The following is a 19,035-nucleotide window of genomic DNA, read 5'->3' on the forward strand; positions in this document are numbered from 1 at the left end:
GGTCAGATGGCAGTATTCCCATCCGCGAGCCTCTAAGGGCAGCCTCAGGGCCCCTGTCGCCAGCCCTCTCTTGCGCAAATATTCCGCTGAATTTGGGGCTGCTGGCCTAGAATTGAAGCCTCTATGTTCAACGTGACCCTCGGTGGTTCAGGTAGAGGCTGTGCTCTGCTTCCACGAATCTTCCTGAGGCATGCAGCCCTGGGTCAGGCTTGGTTCCTCCTAAATACTGAGGTTTCCAGGATCCATGGACATTACTATCTAGGTGGCAGAGGAGGGGCTGTGACCAAGGCAGAGTGTCTTAGTAAGGATGAAAGAGTAGCTCAGTGGCTCCAGTTGGAGCCCCATGTTACCAAGTTCATTTGCACAGCTTTCTAACTCAGCCAGGATTCCTCTGGCTCTCTCGGTCTGATTTCCTGTGAACAGGAGGATTCCCTACAGATCTTTGGGGCCTCCCATCCCCACCCCTGTCTCTGTACTTCCTGCAAGCACAGTTTCCTCCCCAGGCCTGGGCTTTCCTCTTGTTCCTCCTGTCACCCTCTACCTTTCCTGGTCCACCCCTCCCTGCCTTTCTTTGCTTCTCTTCTCTCAGATGATAAATCCCTGAGTGTCTTTTTTATGCAAGACAGAGAGGGGAATGTTCAAAAGTTTCCAAAGGGGGGCAAGGGGACCAGTTCTCACAAGAAACTTCCTCTATTTCATGGTTCATAATCTCACCACGATCTGCTTTCCCTCCACCCCCTCAGGTAATGTCCTGACCACAAACCTAAGAGCCTCACTTCTTTCTTCTTTGCACATATCAGAGACATGCCAAGGGCCCTTGTGTGGAGACTAGATCGGTGACATTGGTTGGCACAGAGGCCAGCCAGGACCCCCTGGGCTAGGCAGAGGGACAGCCACTGACTCAAGGGCTCTCTAGACAGGATTTTCTAGAATTCTTGAAATTGAGGTGGTGACATCTGGCTTCATACTGCCCCTCAAGCCAAGGTTCTAACCCCAGCTAGCCACCTCCAACAGCTTTTGAGGCTCTCCTTAAAACTTAGGCTCCTGCTGTCCCCTCCCCCACACAGACACCTACCCAACCTGGCTCTCTGATGGAAAACCTTCTCAGAGACCCCCTGATGTGTGATCAGCTTGGGGAACCACAGGGACATGATATTTCTTTGTCATCAGCTAACACAGGGTTTAGGTTGGGGACACGTGCTCACTCTTTGGGGGACAGACCAGAGCTATCAGCTCACAAAGCTTATTTAGAGGCTGGCACCATCCGTGCCACCCTTGGACCTACAGGATCTCATCTACTCTGTCTGCCTTGATCCCTCCATATGCAAAATGGCCATAGAGGCACTTATTTCTCTGGACCATTAAGAGGGTTCAGTGGGATAAGATATCCTGACATATAGCAAAAAGTAGTCCTTAATAGATGTCAGTTGTCATTACCGTCCCACCAGGCCTTGGAGTCTGGAAGGGGATATTACCCAAAGGTTGCTGCCTGCTCAGCGTCTATGGGCAGGGCAAGAAGAGGCTCCCAAGCCCCCTCATCACTAGAGGGAATTCTTCCTCTGAAACTGAAAGTCCCGCCCAGGCCTGGCTGGATGCCACTTCCTCCTGGGCGCCGTGCCGCCTCCCCCCTCACCACACACTCTTGAATCAGCACAGAGAAGAAATCTTGACCCAGAATGCTTTGCTCAAGGGGGCTGCTTGGGCTCGGAGCCCAGACTTTTCTGAACACTTCACCCCTTTCCTACCCAAGAGCAGCTCCTGAGAGCTCCGTGTAAGCCAGAGCTGGAAGTAGATTTCAAATCAGTAGCCTCACTGGAGGGTGGAAACTAAACCAAACCAAACCAGCAACAAACAGACAGGACAGACAATGCCCACAGTGAAGACCATAACCCCAGGGACTCGGGCAGCTGGGGAATGACCACAGTTAGCAAGCAAGCTTACTGTTTTCAATAAAACCTCAGGGCCAGTGCTTGCTTTCTGCTTCCTCAGAAGGTTGTACACATTAGCCACAGGGATTCCCTGAAGGAGTTTTTAGAGAAGAGACTGATGGACACCATGCCAGCGCCTTTGACTTAGCAGGGTCAGCTGAGGACTAAGGCGTGGGAACCCGATGAGAGGGTCAGCCACCTGTGTTCAGCAGCAGCTGAGGCCCACCCAACCACAGCAAGACGCAAAAGCAGCTCACCCCAGAAACAACCACTTGACATCTCCCTGGAGCAGATGATGTATACCAAGTAAACAGAAAAGAAGGCAGATTTCATTAATCTTAATAAATGGCCATTGCCTTAGTAGTGGGAAAAGTCAGTAAAAAAATTTTTTTTAAATGTTGTGCATCTACTCATAAGATTGCATTAAACATTAAAGTAGGCACAGTCCAATATAGAGTGCTGCTTGTAGATCTCAACTTTAGCAGCCCTGTTAAAACCTGTGGCATAACAGTGTATCTTATTCAGAGTTTAATTAGATTTCGAAACTAGCAGCAAACACACAATTACGCCGTTTTGCTGGCATCTGGATGGCTGGTAAAATTAAAGATGGATAAGAACCTTCCATACGAGGACCTCCGAGAGCTGAACAAAGACCTAGCTCAACAGAAACGCTCTTATTTTCATTTTAATATTTTATAATAATAGCCAACATTTATGGGGTTCTTATTCAGTGCTGAGCAACAGCATATACTTTCTCATCTATGCTTTAAAACAGCCCAACAATATTCATCTTTTGTCAGCTCCACAGGTAACATTGCCAAGCAAGGATGGAACTGTCTGAACCCCAGACCCAGCCCTGGGCTCCAAGGCCCACCGTGTTAATCACGGAAACCATACAAAGCTTGCATTCTGAAAGATCTTAAGATTCAATTTAATTCAACCATATTCCATAGTCACTTTAGGAATGTGAATTCTGAGGACAGAAGAAGGCTCATTGGGGATTTTCTTTAATGCTGAACACCTGGGAAGAAGGGACCATCATTAGCTGTCTGCATATCGTTGAATAACGAGTATTTCAAACATGCTTTAGAGGACGCAAGAATAGTTTGTGATCATCAGCGTCTGAAATACTCCCTAATCTCAGGACATTTTCCTAAATGAGCTAGCAGGACCATGAGTGTTAATGTCAGAGGTAAGATGATGAGACTCGTAAATGACTTACATGTATGGGGACTGCTAACAGCAAAAACAAACAAGCAAACACAACCCCACAATTTTTATTTTCCATTCAACTTGGAAGGCCCAGGATCAAGTTCAGTTAAATGCTGACAGCATGAGCATCGCGGACAAAGACATCCTCCACAAAGACACCAGTGTGGGCTAAAAATAGCTGCCTATTGTCTTACCTCGGACACCGCAGGGCCCCGTGACACTTACCCTAAGGAAACCAGAGAGGCAGACAGACATCCAGTTGGTAAGGAGCTTCTCTACCACAGACTCCGTGCGCCTCAGCATGAGCTTGGGCTGCATATTGCTGCACTGCTCCATCAGGTCCCTGGTGAGCACCTCCAGGATGCTGGTCAAGTAGACCAGTTTGGTTTGCAGAGCGATGGTTAGGAAGGAGGCAAACAGACACCTGTTTAAAAATAGAGCCTCGGTGAGCCGTTAGCCCTGGACTCAGCTGGATGTGGCTGGTTTCCATGGAATCTTGCTGGCAACAGGGGAGAGAGGGGTTGTCTTCTGAGAAGCCATTTTGTGTGGATTACATTCCAGGCAAATAGACTGCTTGCCTCGTGTGTGAAGCCCTAGCTTTGACCCCTAGGAGGACATGTATTGGATGTGGTAACAAATGGCTGTCATCTCAGCATTAGGGAGGCAGAGGCAAAAGGATGAGTAATTCAAGGACATCTTCTGCTACACTGTGAGGTTTAGGCTAGTCTGCTGGGTACATGAAACAGTAAGCTAACAGACAAACCACACATCAATTGCAACTTGAGGACATTTCCTATGTTTTTAGCAACAAGAAGTGAGTCTTTTTCCCAAAAAGTTTTGGGTGTTTTTAAAATTAAAAATAACACTTCTGCTTTCTTCTTGGTTAAGAATTTTCTCTTTTCTTTTTTGGCATTTGGGTTTTTTTGTTTTTTGTTTTTTTCTGGTTTTACAGCGTGATGTGTGTATGTGTACCTTCAAGATGGAACTGAGTTTGGGTTGGTGTGATCTGAGTTGCACAAGGCATGAGTGTGTAAACACCCCATCAACACCACCGAGAAACTGCATGCTGAGTTTCAGGTAGTGGTCTGGGAACAGGAGCTTGAGGGTTAGAGCTGTGGCTCAGTGGGAAGAATTTGTTTGGCATTCACAAAGCCCAGGCTCCATAACCAGCTGTTCATAAAACAAAGCAATGGTAAAATAAGTAGCTTGGGGTTTTTGTTTGTTTCTGAGACAGGTCTTACCAGGTAGCCCTGGCTGGCCAATAATTTCTTACATAGACCAGGCCCATCTCAAAAACTCACAGATATCTACTTGCATCTGCCTCTGGCATTCTGGGATTAAAGGCATGTGCCATCATACCTGGGAGGTGCTTAGGTCTTCAAGTCTCAGCTTAAGTGCTTATCAAAATACAAAAGAATTAAATAAATGAGAAAAACATAAAGAATAAATAAAAACAAAATACAAAAGAGTTAACATGTACCTGTCCTTTACCGAGAAGTTCTTCTGCTTTTCAAGGGTATGGATGACAGTAACTAGGAAGCTTTTGTTACATATGAGGGCATCCAAGGCTGTGAGGCTCTCATTCTTGTCATTGGCATCTCTGTTCTGGAGGGGGAAAAATAAAAAACATAATTATATGACAGTATAGTAATAAGACAATATAACTTAGTATCATATATAAGCTGAAAGGCAGGAAGTAGAGCCATAATGGGTTTTCCAAGACAGTGCATTATTTAATATTGAATTCATGATCCAAAATACCCACAATAAAAATTCAAAGTAATAATAATGGTGATGACAATGACGATGATAACACTGAAAGTCAGACAGTCACCGAGCTAAAAATGAAAACGTAGAGACTTACGTGCATATCTTCAGTGAAGATGTGTGTGAAGCCGCCTGACTGAGAGGAAAAGGAGACTTTTATTATTCCTAACATCCAAAGGAAATGAATAGTGTTTTTTTGTTATAATAGCCAAGTTCATTTTAATAAAGCAGAGGTGCTATTTGCTAATCTGAAGAGCCCTTAGGCTTGTGCTCGCTGCACCACCTCCAAGACATGATAAATAATTATTACGCTCTCAAGAAACACCAGTGGCCTCTGGAAGCCTCAAAGAAGACTCGTGGGCAGCGCCTATGAGCCTCGTTTTCTGGTGGATTATGCAGAGTGTTAAAAAGAGCCGACTCAAAAGTTAAAGAACTAGTAGTGGGAGATGATGGAAATGTCAGGTCTCTTGTCAAGCAAGTGACCTCTAAGGACAAGGCTCACTCAGCTCTGACACTCTTCGCTAAGTCATAGCAGAGTAGCATCGACGGTCCTGATATATTACATCCTTAAGAAACGATAAGAGTATGAGATGTGCAAGCATGGAATCTGGAGTCAAACTACCCAGGGTCCAGCTCTGACTTAGCACATACTGGTCATGTGACTGTGGACAGGTCATTTAGCCTCCGTGTCCGACTTCTGTGGCATGGAGCGAGCAATGGTTCCTACCTCCCGCGCTTCTTGTGAGAATGAAATGAATGAGTGCTGAGCACACAGTGCTCTGTGTCCAGTGGGAGTGAACTTTTTATCCCTAATTAAAAAAAAAGTCTTGATATACCATACTGTGTGGGTCCTCAGCATACGCTTTCCCATCGTGAGCTTGCTTTTTCAATGTCTCATAAATCTTACTGAAGTTAAGAATCACATTTTCTTTTCTTCTATTTATTTTGGGTGTTTTGAGATAGGGTCTCGCCTCACAGCCCAGGCTGGCACCAAATTCGCAGCAGCTCTCTACGCTCTGTCTCCCAAAGTCTGAGATTACAAACACATACTATGCCCAAGTAAAGAATGTAATATAAAACCATGTTGGGTAATACTTTGAGTTAACTAAGTAAAAGCAAAAATTCAAGCGTTCTGGTTTTCCTCTTTTTAGAGTTGAAACTCCAGTAAAGCTTGTGTCTCAGTAGAGTTGAACTTTCCTGCAGAGGACCTTGTTTCATAGTTTCAAATTTGTTAGCCAAAAGAGAAAACCTGAAATTATTTTGCTCTCCTTTTCTTAAGGACGAACCTGATACAAATACAGCAGTTAAAACAGCTGTTTGTAATTACATTTTCCTCTAGGGAGGGCGGGCCCAGGTCATAGGGGTGTGTGCGTGTGTCATGTGTGTCGGAGGACAACTCTTTGAACTGAGTTCTCTCCTTCCACATGGGTCCTGGGAATTGAATTCTTGTCATCAGACCTGGCGGCAAGTGCTTTTACCCTCTGAGGCCTCTTGTGGCCCAACAATACTTTCTTGACCTTCCATTAGGAAGTGGTACCCTGGCTCCCTGGCTCACGGCTCTTTCTCCTCATTCAAATTTCCTTCTTCCAAGAAATTAGACACTCTGCTTACCCTATGTCTTCTATTTTCAGAAAAGCTGAAACCAGTCTAGCTACAAGAGCACCAGAAGAAATTCAGGGTCCTTCTTTGTGACATTGGGAACTTGAAGCCAGCCTGTGTTATCTGAGGCCCTGCCTCAAAGAATAATAAGCCTGCCTAATGCAGCCATTTTCAACCTATGGGGGTCGAGGCCCCTTTGTGAGGGGGCTCAAAGGACCCTTTCACAGGGGTCATATGCCAGACACCCTGCATATCAGGTGTTTACATTATAATCCAAAACAGAAGCAAAGTTACAGTTATAAAGTAGCAATTTTTTTTTTTAATGGCTGGTCACCACAACATGAGGAACTTCATTAAAGGGTCATCATGTTAGGAAGGTTGAGAACCGCTGCCTTAATGAAGAGGAAGCCTTTTAAAACACAAAACCAGTAGGCAGGTCAGCAAAGCGGAGCAGCCATGCCCAGGCGGCCTCTTCCTTTGCTGTCTTGGAGGAACTGTTTATCAAACTCCAGGCCCAAGGATTTGGCTTTGGGTCAATCAATGAAGCGCCCAATTAACACTCAGTCACATCTGCTGTGTGTGGTGAGCAGCCTGGTCTTGGGGTGCCGCCTCCCCCTCCCCGCCCCCGCCACCTACTATTATAAGCTCAGTTTTGACTTAGGCTTCCTTCAGAGTTCTGAAAAAAGCCCCTGTTGGTTTCTACTTAATGACTCCTCTGACTTCTGGCCCTTATGATTTTCCATTTGCCTTTGGGTACCATACTGAACCCTAAGTTAAGTCAGTTCGGTTCCTTGTGACTATTTTTCTCTTGTCCTAAAATAAGGCTGCATTATTCTGGGGTTTTCTTTCAGTTTGAGCCACTCAACTTGCAACAGTGTTCCTTGACACTCATCATTCTGCCTTGTCCTTGATTAGTGACTTGAGAAGATAGGAGAATTTCTTTTTCAGGCCACAGATTATGCTATTCAGCACTCAAGGGCAATCATTAACTGTAAAAGCCACACAGTACTCATCTTGATGCTGGAAATCTCTGTTATTTTATTGCTTTTAAATTCTTAATGGGGAAATCTCAGAGAGCTGGAACTAGGACTGGTGATGCAAGCTTCTCAGAGGCCCTGAGCATCACCCTGACTCAGGGACTTGAATTTTCCCAGGTACAGCAAACACATGAGGCAGCAGACAGCAAATCTTGGTGCCTGGTATTCTTGGAGGATAAGTTAAAAAAATGGTCTTATTTGTAGCCTTTTTGATTTATAACACTAAGGCTTGGCACCCCAAATGGGACAGGTACCTTGTGACAACGTCCTACCCTTCTGACAATACCTTATATATCATAGTGTCTGCTACCAGAATCATAGAGAAACTGGAAACTGCTTCCCACATGTGCCATGTTCCTAGGCTTCTGGCCAAACAGAGCCAAGGTGCTGCAGGCAAGGTGGTCCAAACCCCTCCCTTGGCTTGAAGAGATTTCTAACTTTGCTGACAGGCCTGGATCTAAATATGGTCATTGAGATTAATGTGTTCCGGAGTCGGGGTGGGGAAGGTGTATGTCTGGGGCCCCCAGAGCAATATGGCAGAGCTGAGCTATCAGGACCTGGGGGTGATGGCACAGAATAAATGAGCGGCCTGACAAAGGCATCAGCGGGTAGATGAAGAGGACTGTGCAAGTGAGGAAATGGAGGTACCAGAACAGAGGTGAGACCCACCCAAACCCGAAGGGCTCTCTGTACACTACTCCTTAAGGCCCTAATACTACTCATAACTCATTTCATATTCCTGTATCTATTAAACAAGGAAGCTACAAACTGATCCACTAAAGAAAAACTGCTGAAGAGGAGACCATAAAACCTTTACATGGCTAAAAATGCCTGCCATCAACTCAAGTTCCCTGCCTGCCCATTTTCCTTCCTTTCGGCTGGTCCTGCTTTTTGTTTCCAATTGAGAAATAATAGTGAATAATCTAGGAACGGCAGTGCAAGTCAGGCAGATAAACACAACAAATTGGTGAGCCCACAATTTATTGATTTTTAAATGAATTAGCTCACTTCCTACAGATTAAGTTCAAAGCTGGTAGTAAAAAATAAAGCAAAAATCATCACTCTAAACTTCCACTCATTATCCGGCAAAGAGTAATTGCCAGTAGCCTGTTGCTGCTTTCTACCTTAATCAATGCAATTAAGAATTATCCTCTTCCCTGCTCAGCTTGAACTTAAGGCAAGATCTTGCATTATTATTCAAGGCTCAACCTGAGGATGATGATCGACGTTCTTTTACCTCAGGGAAGAAAGTTCTCAGAGCGAAATGTTTGTAGTCAAGGAAGGGTACAGTTCCAAAGCTATCAACCACATCCAACTTATCCATCTGGAGCTCGGCAAAGCCTGAAACACAGAATCCCAAGAGCGATATTTTAACTCCACAAACCATGGATAAGATCTTCTGCTGTTTTGTCTCACACAGAGGATGACCTTGGTTTTCATTAAAGAAGAAACAATAGATAATTACTTGGTTGGCTGCAAGAGAAGAGCTGAAAGAAAACACAAAGCCAGGCCCAGACCCTGCTGTTCCGTGTGTCTTCTGTTACACAAACAGTTCTCTTTCTGTGGCAGTCTCCACATAAGGACGAAAATTAAAATAAAAGTGGAGTGGGCTTGTTTCCCTACAAACGAAATCTCAGAGCCTACCGTCACGTATCTCTTTCCGGAGTTCGCTCTCCAGCAGCTCCAGCTGTTGGCTCTGTTTTCGACTCAGCTCCTTCGATTTGTGCCTGGTCACCACCACAGCCACTAAGGAGACAGAGGTGCCGTGTCAGATTGGCATGGTAACATGGTAACAGAAACGAGGGGGAAAGATGGAGAGAGAATGAAGTGTAGAAAATAGAAGGTAAAAACTGTATTTTAGGCTGTGTGTGTGGAGGGGGTCTGGCCCGGCGTCAGAGCACTCACTGCCCTGCCATGTCCCAGGGCCTGGGTTACACCCCCAATGCTACAAAAATGAAATGAAAAACAAAGCTGGATTTTATTAAAGGGACATTTCCATTAAAAGGTCATTCTAAAGAGGAAGGTGTTAAATATAACAGGGGGGGAAAAACACCCAAAACAAAATACCACTGATCTTAAAGTGAAAACGAAATCAAATAACCTTCGCTTGTAACCAGAGATCCCAGCAGGCTGGAAAGTAATGAAACAAGCCAAGTTTCCTACAGCCACTGGCCACGTATACCATTCCATTCTTTCCCAACATCTCTAAACATCTCTGGAGAAATAAAGCAGCGCTGCAAATTCAGAAGGAAACCGCAGGTCCACCTTGCAACGGGAGCCTAACTTGCATAGCTTTAAAAGGGAGATGCAGCAGGCAATTCATCAAGAGTCCCCACGGTTGATGGCCTCTGTGTCCATACCATCTCGCTCCGAACCATGCCATTTGTGCAGTGGATGAATGAATCCTGGAGCTTATATCCCTGGTCTGTTGTTTCATTTACTACCTGCCTGACCCTGAGAAGTCCCTCAGCATCTCAGTGCCTGCCCACCGTATCCATAAGAGCTGGGATCACGAGCAGTAAATCAAGAGATCACATCAACCCGAAGAACTAACAATTGCCAACTCTCACATTATTCCAGAAGGATCTTGTCTTTTAACAGATATTGCACAGAAGGGGTTAGGCAAAGTGTTTGCCATGCAAACAAATACAAGGATCTGAGAATCCATGGAAAGCCAAACACACCCACAGCAAGATAAGAGGCAGAGACAGGAGACTACCCAGGAGCCCTAAGACCAGCTATGCTGGTGTATGCAGGGCCCAGACAAGAAACCCTGTCTCAAACATGATGGAGGTGAGGACCGAAACTCCAGAGATATCCTCTTCCAGCTACACGTGTGTGATGGTATTTGGGTATGCATACACACACATACACACACCCACCCACACACACCCACCCACCCACCCACCCACACACACACACAGAGAAGTTTTCTTTTTAAAGCAATTACACAAAGGAATGGCTACCAGCAAGTACAGTTTGTTCAACGCTACCACATCAAATTCTTTCCTAGTCTTCTTCACTACCCCAGCGGTGCTTACTATAATTGGGACTGTGCATTTCCAGAAGAGCTGATTCTCACACTTACCCAGCCAGAGAACCCCTTTTTCTCCAGGAGTACCATTTGGGATTGTGGCTCCCCAGGAAACTACTTTGAGCAACCCTGACTCAGCACGTTAGGGGGTTCGGCATCCACACAGCAGGGTGGGTTTCCTGGCTCTGTTGGTGGCAGACCTAGGCTAGGTGTATCTAGCCTTTCCACTAATGGCAGGACTGAAAGACGAGGGTATATGCTTAGCACAGCTGCTGGTGACATACGCCCCCTAGAATGAGTTGGAGTGGGATGGTTTTGAGAGGGTCTGCAAATTTAAACAAATTACCTTAAAGGACGAAATGACCTCTACTAAGTCAAGAAGAGACTAGAAAATTCTAGAGTTACAAGGTGGACCTAACTGTCTGGTAAGGCCAAGAGATCTGAGTAAGTTTAGCAGCAGTTGATGCTCAAATCAGAGCTCAGCACTTATACAAGCAATCTTCTTCCTCGAAGCCCACACCAGCCAGGACTTTATTAAAATGTCAAGCCAAATTTTAGATTGCAAATACATGGCAGAGGTAGACAACTTGGGGAAAGAATAAAAAAATACCTGAAATAATAACTGACAAGGCAAAACAGGGTTTCTAAACAACACATTCTTCTCACCAAGCTTGTAACACACACGTACGCCTTCCTCACCAGACTGTTAACTGCCCAAGGAGAGCACTAGGCCTTCAGTCATCTCTGAAGCCAGAGACTGGCCAAGTCATCAACATCTTATCCAACACTCAGTAAAAACGAGGAAAACAGATTTGGAAACAAGTGACTAAGCCAGGAGCTGAGAAGGTTCAAGGAAGCACTGACCCTTGCCTCCAGGCCCTACAGTGTCAGAGAGACACCACGCTGTATCTAATCAACAACCAGGAAGTGCTGTTTTTAAAGACAGAGAAGACAAGATAGAAAGGTCACACCTACATGGCTGCAGGTACCAGATACGGAGGTGGGTGGAGATCCTAGGAAGCAGAAGAGACTGTGGTGGAAACTGAGGGACAGGCCCTGTCTCAGGGAAGAGCAGTTGCAAAGCTCTAACAACTGATGTTAGGTAAAACTGGGGTCCAATAGTTTCGGCTTTTCACACTTCCAACACAAATTTAAAATGTGAGTTACCTAATGTGCAAGCGTCAGCTTCTGCAGTTAGAAGAAAACCATGCCACTGGACAATGAAGCATATTCATAGGACAGATTCATCATCAGTGTGATGCCTCCATGCCCACAGCAAGCACGGCATGTTGGGATGGATAGCACAGTCACACTGGCAAAGCCTGATTCTCCCGGGAAAAACAGGACAGGGGTGGGGTGTGAGGTGGCACTTGGCAAGCTGCGGAGGCGGGGTGAGATGGCCAAGTCCTGGGCACCCCTCAAAGGACTTGTGTTCAAAACAATGCCAAGGACTTGGGGCGCCAGCTCGGTAGTTCTCAAACACCCATGTGCCATTTCATAATTCGCTTTTTGTTAATGGAACACCCTAAAAACTCGGTAGGAAGGCCTCAACATGTACCTCTTATTCCTTTCCCAAAGTTCTCACTTGGGCTTTCAAGCTCAAGATCTGCCTGGCTGCTGAGAAGCCTCATTTCTCAGACAAAGGGAAACATGGCACTTACCGACAATGACGATCGCCAGCAAGACAGGGAGTGCGATCAGGAAGTACCACGTGGAAGGAACAGACTCCTGCTCCACATAGAGTTCCAGGTTTCCCAGCTTGACCTGATGGGACAGATTGGCTCCATTAGACCCGGTGGAGACCCATGAGCCTCCTAGGCATGCGCGCTGTCCCAACACTGACCGCTTCCCCCAAATATGGAAGAGGTAGGGTGGGTGTGATCTGTAGGTGTGCTGGGCTGGATCTGTAGGGTTTTAATGCAGGCCCTGTTTGTCCTGAGCCTTACCAGTGCAGAGGTGGGCTAACCCAGAGGCAGAAGCCCCCTGGCCTTTCTCTACAGGGCCAATTCCATTTCTCTTCCTCACTGGTACATCCGGTCAGGAAGCTTTCGAGTGCCACTTTCTCTGGTGAAAATTGGTTTGGCAAGGCTGACCATCAGATGATCCCTGATGGGCTTCATCCATTTCCTGCTTTTTTTTTTGGGGGGGGGAGTGAGGGGTCAGGGGGCTAAGAAAAACTTGGAAATTAAACTTGAAAAGGGGAAAACTTTACACCTGTCTTCTTTCTTGGCTGTTGCACACACAAGTGCTGAGGCATATGCGGCTCACCAGAACCCTGGCTGCCCCAAGGAAGCAACAAGCAAAATGACTGGGGTGATGGTAGATCGTGGTGGTCCAACTTTTCTCTCCCTGTAGGACGTCAAGTTAGTCTGCTTCCAGCCTCATTCTGTCATCTCTGAAACGGATGCTGGCCTACAGGGTGGGTAGGACCAAAGGCCTCTATTCTATAAGATGCTGGCTCACTCCATCTCTGAATTCATTATCTCTCTAGCAGATGTCCAGCATAAAAAGCCAAGCCCGTGGCAATGCTTAATAGGTCCTGATAATCTTTGGGCCTCCCCATGAATTCTCTAAGCTCCTGAGAATGGCCCCTCAGTCAGCCATGCTGACCCATTGGGTGTGGATTGGACCTAGCCAGCAGGTTTCTGCCTCAGGATACTGGGAGCTTGTGCTTCCAACTGTCCAGTCTATCCGTGGCTGTGGCTCCTTCTCCTCCTCCTCCTCCTCCTCCTCCTTCTCCTCCTCCTCCTCCTCCTCCTCCTCCTCCTCCTCCTCCTCCTCCTCCCTGAGGCCCTCACACTAATGTCACCTTTACAGGCATACTTTTCTACCATCAGGTGCCAGGACATCGCTGGGTAGGCTAGTTTCCCCTCCCCCTACTTGATGCATGTCTTCGCTGGGAAGCTCCAGGTCTGCTTTCTGATCTGGCTGGGGTCAAGTTCCAGTGCAGGCACTTGGGAGCCGTGCTGCCAACTGAAGGATGCAAAGATGTGCCACACTCAACTGGCACAGAAAGCGGGGTGCTTGTGGGTTCGGTTTCTGCTCGTTTTGTAATGGCTACTACCTCTTTGATAAAAATGAGAAACAGTGGAAGGGTCAGGGAAGTAAAACGCCTTACCTAAGACCACACCCGGGTTAAGCAACACAGCTTAACACAGAGGCAACCTCATTTTTGCCTCCCAGCACAGAATGTTCTTTCTGGTCTTTCAGCCAATTATTATTATTATTATTATTATTATTACACTATAAAGCAAAAGGTTGTTCTTTTCGCTTTTCCTAATGTTGGAGAATAACCTTTTGCACCACCAGCAAACACTCTACCACTGAGCTACATACAGCCCCGGTCTCACAGCGCTTTTTGGTTCTGTTTTGTTTTGTTTTGTTGTAGTCTGAGCAGAGCCTCTTACCATGGACAGAGGAAACAATACCCTCTATGTTTCCCTTCTCAGAGGGTCCTCAGTCACATCTAGGGAAAGATGGCCTGCAAGCAGGAAAAGGTGACCGTGGTGGGGGAAGCCACCACGCAAACAAACCATAGATTACTAGGCAGCTGACGGGCTAGCGCTACCCTGCCTGTGCCTAGGAGGCTTGCGCTTTTGGTTTCTGCTAAGACGTATCACCTCTGCGTTTAGAGAAAGAGTGACAGCCCAGTCACCAGCGGGGCTGGAGATACTGCTTGCAGATGCTGTGGTGTAAATGTACAGCTAGAACAAAAGCTATCAAGGCTCATTAAGATTGCAGACAATGGTGTGTTCAATGCTCTGACATTCAAACAAGCGCATGGATGGATCCGCCTGCTATTCTGGTTGGAATTATGCTTGGGCTTGCAGTATCAGCTTTGTTCATCATCTTCTATTTAAAGAGAAACATCTAAAGATCTGTGAAAGATTCCATTCCAAACTGGGGGTTCGTAAGGAAATTTCCAAGACTCAGATAAAGAAAGCAGTTGGGACTTCCAGGTGACTTACACGAACTTTCTTAGAGGAGGTGGCGATGCTGTTCGCGTTCTTGATGCTCTTAATCTTGCAAAGGATGGTTGTGAGATCTTGGTTTCTAGTAATATTCTCAAAACTGCAATTAAACTGTTTATTTTCCCCATGGAAGAGAGTGATATCAATGTCATCCTTGGAGATGTTGAAGTTGTCGTTTTCTTTCTGCAGTGAACATGATTAAGATGAAGAACTCAGGGCACATGTGGAAACTCGCAGCTTCCCAGCCCATAGCCCATAGAGAAAAATCAAACAAACGTACTTGAATTTTTACTTCCAATTCTGTGTCAATCTCAGATTCCACTCGGTACCCTGTAAATCTGGGATCCTCAAGGTACTGCAGGGTTCCACAATCCAAGTAGGTATCTTGGACTCTTAGCTTCACGGCAACATTTGTGCGCACTTTGGAGCTCTTTAAATTGGGAGCTAAAAACCTGCAGAAAGTCGCCATGCAGTGTTCCGAGACCTGGAGAAAGCACAGAGCCTGTTGGGCGCCCAAGAACCCCAGCTCTAAAAGCTAAGTGATCCCGGGGATGAAACTTCTGGGAGCGTGTTTCCCCTCGGTAAAACCAGGCTAGCAACACTATGGATCTCATAGGATTAAATTAACCCTAAATGAAATGAGATAAAAACTCATTCAATTAAACGTGGGCTACAGTGAATAAGATTACATCTGCCGAAGTGCTGAGGGTCTCACAGGCACACGGTAAACTCTCCACATCTGCTAGCACACTCAACACCAATATCATTGGTATTACCAGCATTCAGGAGAGGTGTCAGGTGATGTCGTGGGGATAGGGGGAAGCTTTGCATAGAGAAGCAGGCAAGGGGAAGACTTTGGCTTAAGTGCTAAGGCTCCTTCCAAGCCTGAGTGGCTGAGTCTGGGGAACTTTAGGAAGGGAATTGAGAGCCAAGGCTAGCTGCTAACTTGCTTGTACCTGGTTGAGTCACTGTATGTCAAAAGAGCCTCTGCAGAGAGTTAGCAAGAGTCCCTAAGCTGGAGGAAGCTCTGTCAGACGCTTGCTGTTAGCAGAAGTCCCTAACCACAAGGAGGAGGAAGCAGCTTTTTAGGCATATCAGAAAATAGCAGAAAAACAAAAGCCAAAGGACAGCAGGTCCCCTAAGAAATAAGGAGCAGGGAAACTAGAACAGAGGCAGAAAGCCTGATCCAGTTTACAAGCAGGTTTAATTACAAAGAAAACCCAGAAATACACTGCCATTTTCAAGGCTGCAGAGACAGGCAGGGAGACCTTGCAGGAACCAAAGGGAAGGATGGCAGGTGCTTAAAGGAGGGTGTGTTTGGGGTGTGGCTCAGTGGCAGAAAGCTTCCCTGGTATGCTGGAGGCCCTGGTCCTTAGCACTGTAAGAAAAAGAGGGAGTGAGGGAGAGCAGGGAGAAGGGACTAAAGCTCCTGCAAAGAAAACTACCAGGTGAGAGAGCCATTCCCTCTCCTTGTTTCCCCTAATCTTGGAGTTAACAGTGAGTGGACAGAGGGCATCCACACATGGCCACATTAGTGCAAGCACACAATCCCTTAATCTGAACACTTTTCTAAATTCCAGCTCTCTTTGCCTTAGCCACGGCCCCCACTTCCTCAATACCATCATGCAGGCTTTTTTTTTTTTCTTTTTTACCAGCATCCTAAAAGAACCAGGGTCACCCTAGTTCCATAAGACCCCTGAGACCCCACCTGTTTGTGCTGGGGACCAACCCTTATTTTGAAGACAGCTTCTCAGTGGCCTTCTCTGGTCATCCTATTTTCTTTGACCCCTGGAAGCAAAGCTGCTGGCCGATCCTAGGCATGCTTTCTTCATCCTCGGTGCCCTCTCTCCTACACTGGGGTCCCTGCACCCCTTACAGCAATAATGTCGAAATGATTAGGCTCACCATCACCAGCCCACCAGACACACCCTGACACAGCATCCCAGCAGAGAGCTCCCCAGGGCCCTGGTGCTGTCTCAGCCATGCCTCCATATCTATAAGAGCACCCGCATTGACACGCTGCCTCTCCAGACTACCCTATGTACCACTGAAAAAACGATACCCATCCTCATGTCACTTTTTTTGCTGAAGATACTCAAGAGCTCCCCCACTGCTCGCAGAGCCAGGGGCAATGGGGAACTATTGCAGAATGAAGAGCAATTTTTTCTTACGGTTCTCTTTTGTATAGCCATGTGTGGTTTTCCACCGTCCCCATCACCAGTCCCAACCCAGCCTACAGGTTCCAACAAAGCAAATGTGCGTGGTGTTTTAGTAAAGAAGAGGTGATTAACCTATCTTCTGTTCCTGCAGTTACCTCCCTGCCTCAGGTGAAGCGCCACTACACAGCTGAATGTGGTTCCATCATGGGAAATGGCCAGAATCAGACACAGGGTGAGGCCGGGAACTGGCCAGGAAAAGTGTCAGAAAGCAGATGCGTGTAGGACAAGGCTGTAAGAAAGATGGATTGATATGCCTCCTGCGTCCAGGCCCGAACACACACTGGTTGCAAATGGGTCACAGTATTTGGTCACCCTCAACCTTGGCAGTGGCCACTGGCCTTGGCAGGAAGTGCTGAGGTGGAGGAAGTCTGCTCCTCTCACATTAAAGAAAAGGAAGAAGGAAAGGAAGGAACATTTAAGAAGCACCTACGAGAGACAGTATACCCAGAGGTCCCAAGGTTTAGCTGTGGTCCCTTACCCACTCTGCACGGGCACCCATGGCCTCAGTCTATAGCTCCTGGAGGACTGTTAAGGCTCTTCTCAGAGAACCGGGCCTTGATGAGGACCAGACACACCCCGATAGTCTGTCTCTACTAAGGAGACATGGTGTTAGTAGGGTGTGTTGAAAGTGCCCACATGGGACCCAAGAGACAATGACAAGAGAATTTATGTTACTTCAGCCAAGTCACCTGACCTCCCTCTGTGCTCTTGGACCACTACTCCACAGGCTCTGTACATTACACCTCAGCCATCCGCAAAGCCTTTCACACATGTGCAAAGAGCATTATCTCATTAAAGTGACTTGCTGCGAGTCACACAGAACATGGGAGGCCTTATCATATGAAACTAAATTCTCGTCCCTCTGTGTGGCAACCCCAAATAACTCTAAGAATGAAATCTTTCTATCACATCATAGACAGCATACATCATAGATAAGAAAGAGTTTATAACGCCAAAGCCGCAGAAACGAAACATCCCACCCCCATAGTTTACTGTAAGGAAAACAAAAACACGAGTGAAAATGACTCTTAGACTCACATTTATGTTTCCTCTTATCTCATGTGAAATTATTAGGTTGTCAATGACGTCAAAATTCCTGCCCATGATGGTTATATTTTGCCCACCACTGCAAGAAATAAAAGGACAAGGTTGAGCCATAGACAATTTATACTTATGAACAAAACTATAAACTGATTCACAATTAATGTTATGCTCGGTAATATTTGGGAGACAGTTAACTAATTTCAATTTAAAATGCGATATAATTTTAGAAGCCTTTAAATGGTACTGGCTACAGACTCATGGTTTTTAAAACACATATATACAGAAATGCAGGTCAGATCCTATTTTAATTCTGGGAAAGTGCCCAAATACTTTAATAGAATTTGAGCTTTTTTGTGCTATTTCGTCACATATAACCAGATCATCTGCTGTACCTTGAAAGCATTTCATGCAACCAAATCTCATTTGATAACTGCTTAATCTACGTGAAGATGATCTGCTCTAACAGTCTTCACAATCAAACTTCCAACCTACCAATTATATTTTATTTAGTGAAATGGGGACCACGTTAGACAAAGCTAAAATGGCAAACGACTTTAGAAGTTTGCATTCTTGTTTGAGATAGGATGTTTCAGTGTAAAGGGAAGGCACACAAATCTCGCCAAAACCAAACTGAGTGATTTCACCTAGTCTCAACGAGTCAGTAGATACCATCAAAGTGGTCACTGGATGTGAAGTAAACAGTTATCCATAGCTCTGGCTATGCTCACAAGTCACCAGACACTTGTTCTGGGGCAGAAACTGTCAGGTCCAGCATGGACAGAGTTCCTGATGGTAAGACCAGGACATAGGCAAGAGCAAGCTAATACAGAGAGAAGACAATGGGCCCTGAGCTCTGCAGACACAAGGTGGCAAGGGCCCGTATGACCACCTGCCAACCTGCTTCATCGCTAGAAAACCAGCCCAAGCTGCTCTGCTGATTCCACACAGCAGCACTTCTTCTTCCTCCAAGTTCAAGGACAAGAAACAGCTGGGACACAGGGGCTCAATGCAGTCAGGATAACAAAGAACAGCGATGACATGAGGAGGAAGCAGAATGTTAGGGAGGAAACCACCGCATCCTGGGCCCAGCTATCAGGGAGCTAGGTATATCGTTTGAACTGTGTTGCCATGCCTCGCTTCATCCCCTGTCAAAGGGACAGCCCGCCATTGGCTTCTCAGGGTGTTTGTAAGGTTTAACCAGGTCAGTAGATACAGCATGAATAT

The 19,035-nt window shown here is 46.2% G+C and overlaps 1 protein-coding gene across 2 annotated transcripts in view; it reads right to left on the reverse strand.

Annotated features, from left to right (window-relative positions):
• Plxnc1 (plexin C1) overlaps positions 1 to 19,035 on the reverse strand; it is a 149,356-nt gene that overhangs the window by 36,776 nt on the left and 93,545 nt on the right. For both annotated transcript variants that reach the window (XM_021645393.2, XM_060377939.1), the window contains exons 12-20: positions 17,806 to 17,893; positions 14,829 to 15,032; positions 14,546 to 14,731; positions 12,239 to 12,341; positions 9,188 to 9,289; positions 8,781 to 8,884; positions 5,005 to 5,043; positions 4,621 to 4,745; positions 3,366 to 3,564 (exon numbers count right to left, since the gene is read on the reverse strand). In XM_021645393.2, the coding sequence (XP_021501068.1) occupies positions 3,366 to 3,564; positions 4,621 to 4,745; positions 5,005 to 5,043; positions 8,781 to 8,884; positions 9,188 to 9,289; positions 12,239 to 12,341; positions 14,546 to 14,731; positions 14,829 to 15,032; positions 17,806 to 17,893 (1,150 nt within the window). The remainder of the gene's footprint in view (positions 1 to 3,365; positions 3,565 to 4,620; positions 4,746 to 5,004; positions 5,044 to 8,780; positions 8,885 to 9,187; positions 9,290 to 12,238; positions 12,342 to 14,545; positions 14,732 to 14,828; positions 15,033 to 17,805; positions 17,894 to 19,035) is intronic.

The sequence above is a fragment of the Meriones unguiculatus genome, chromosome 2, assembly GCF_030254825.1.
Source record: "Meriones unguiculatus strain TT.TT164.6M chromosome 2, Bangor_MerUng_6.1, whole genome shotgun sequence".
In the NCBI taxonomy this organism is placed as follows: Eukaryota; Metazoa; Chordata; class Mammalia; order Rodentia; family Muridae; genus Meriones; species Meriones unguiculatus.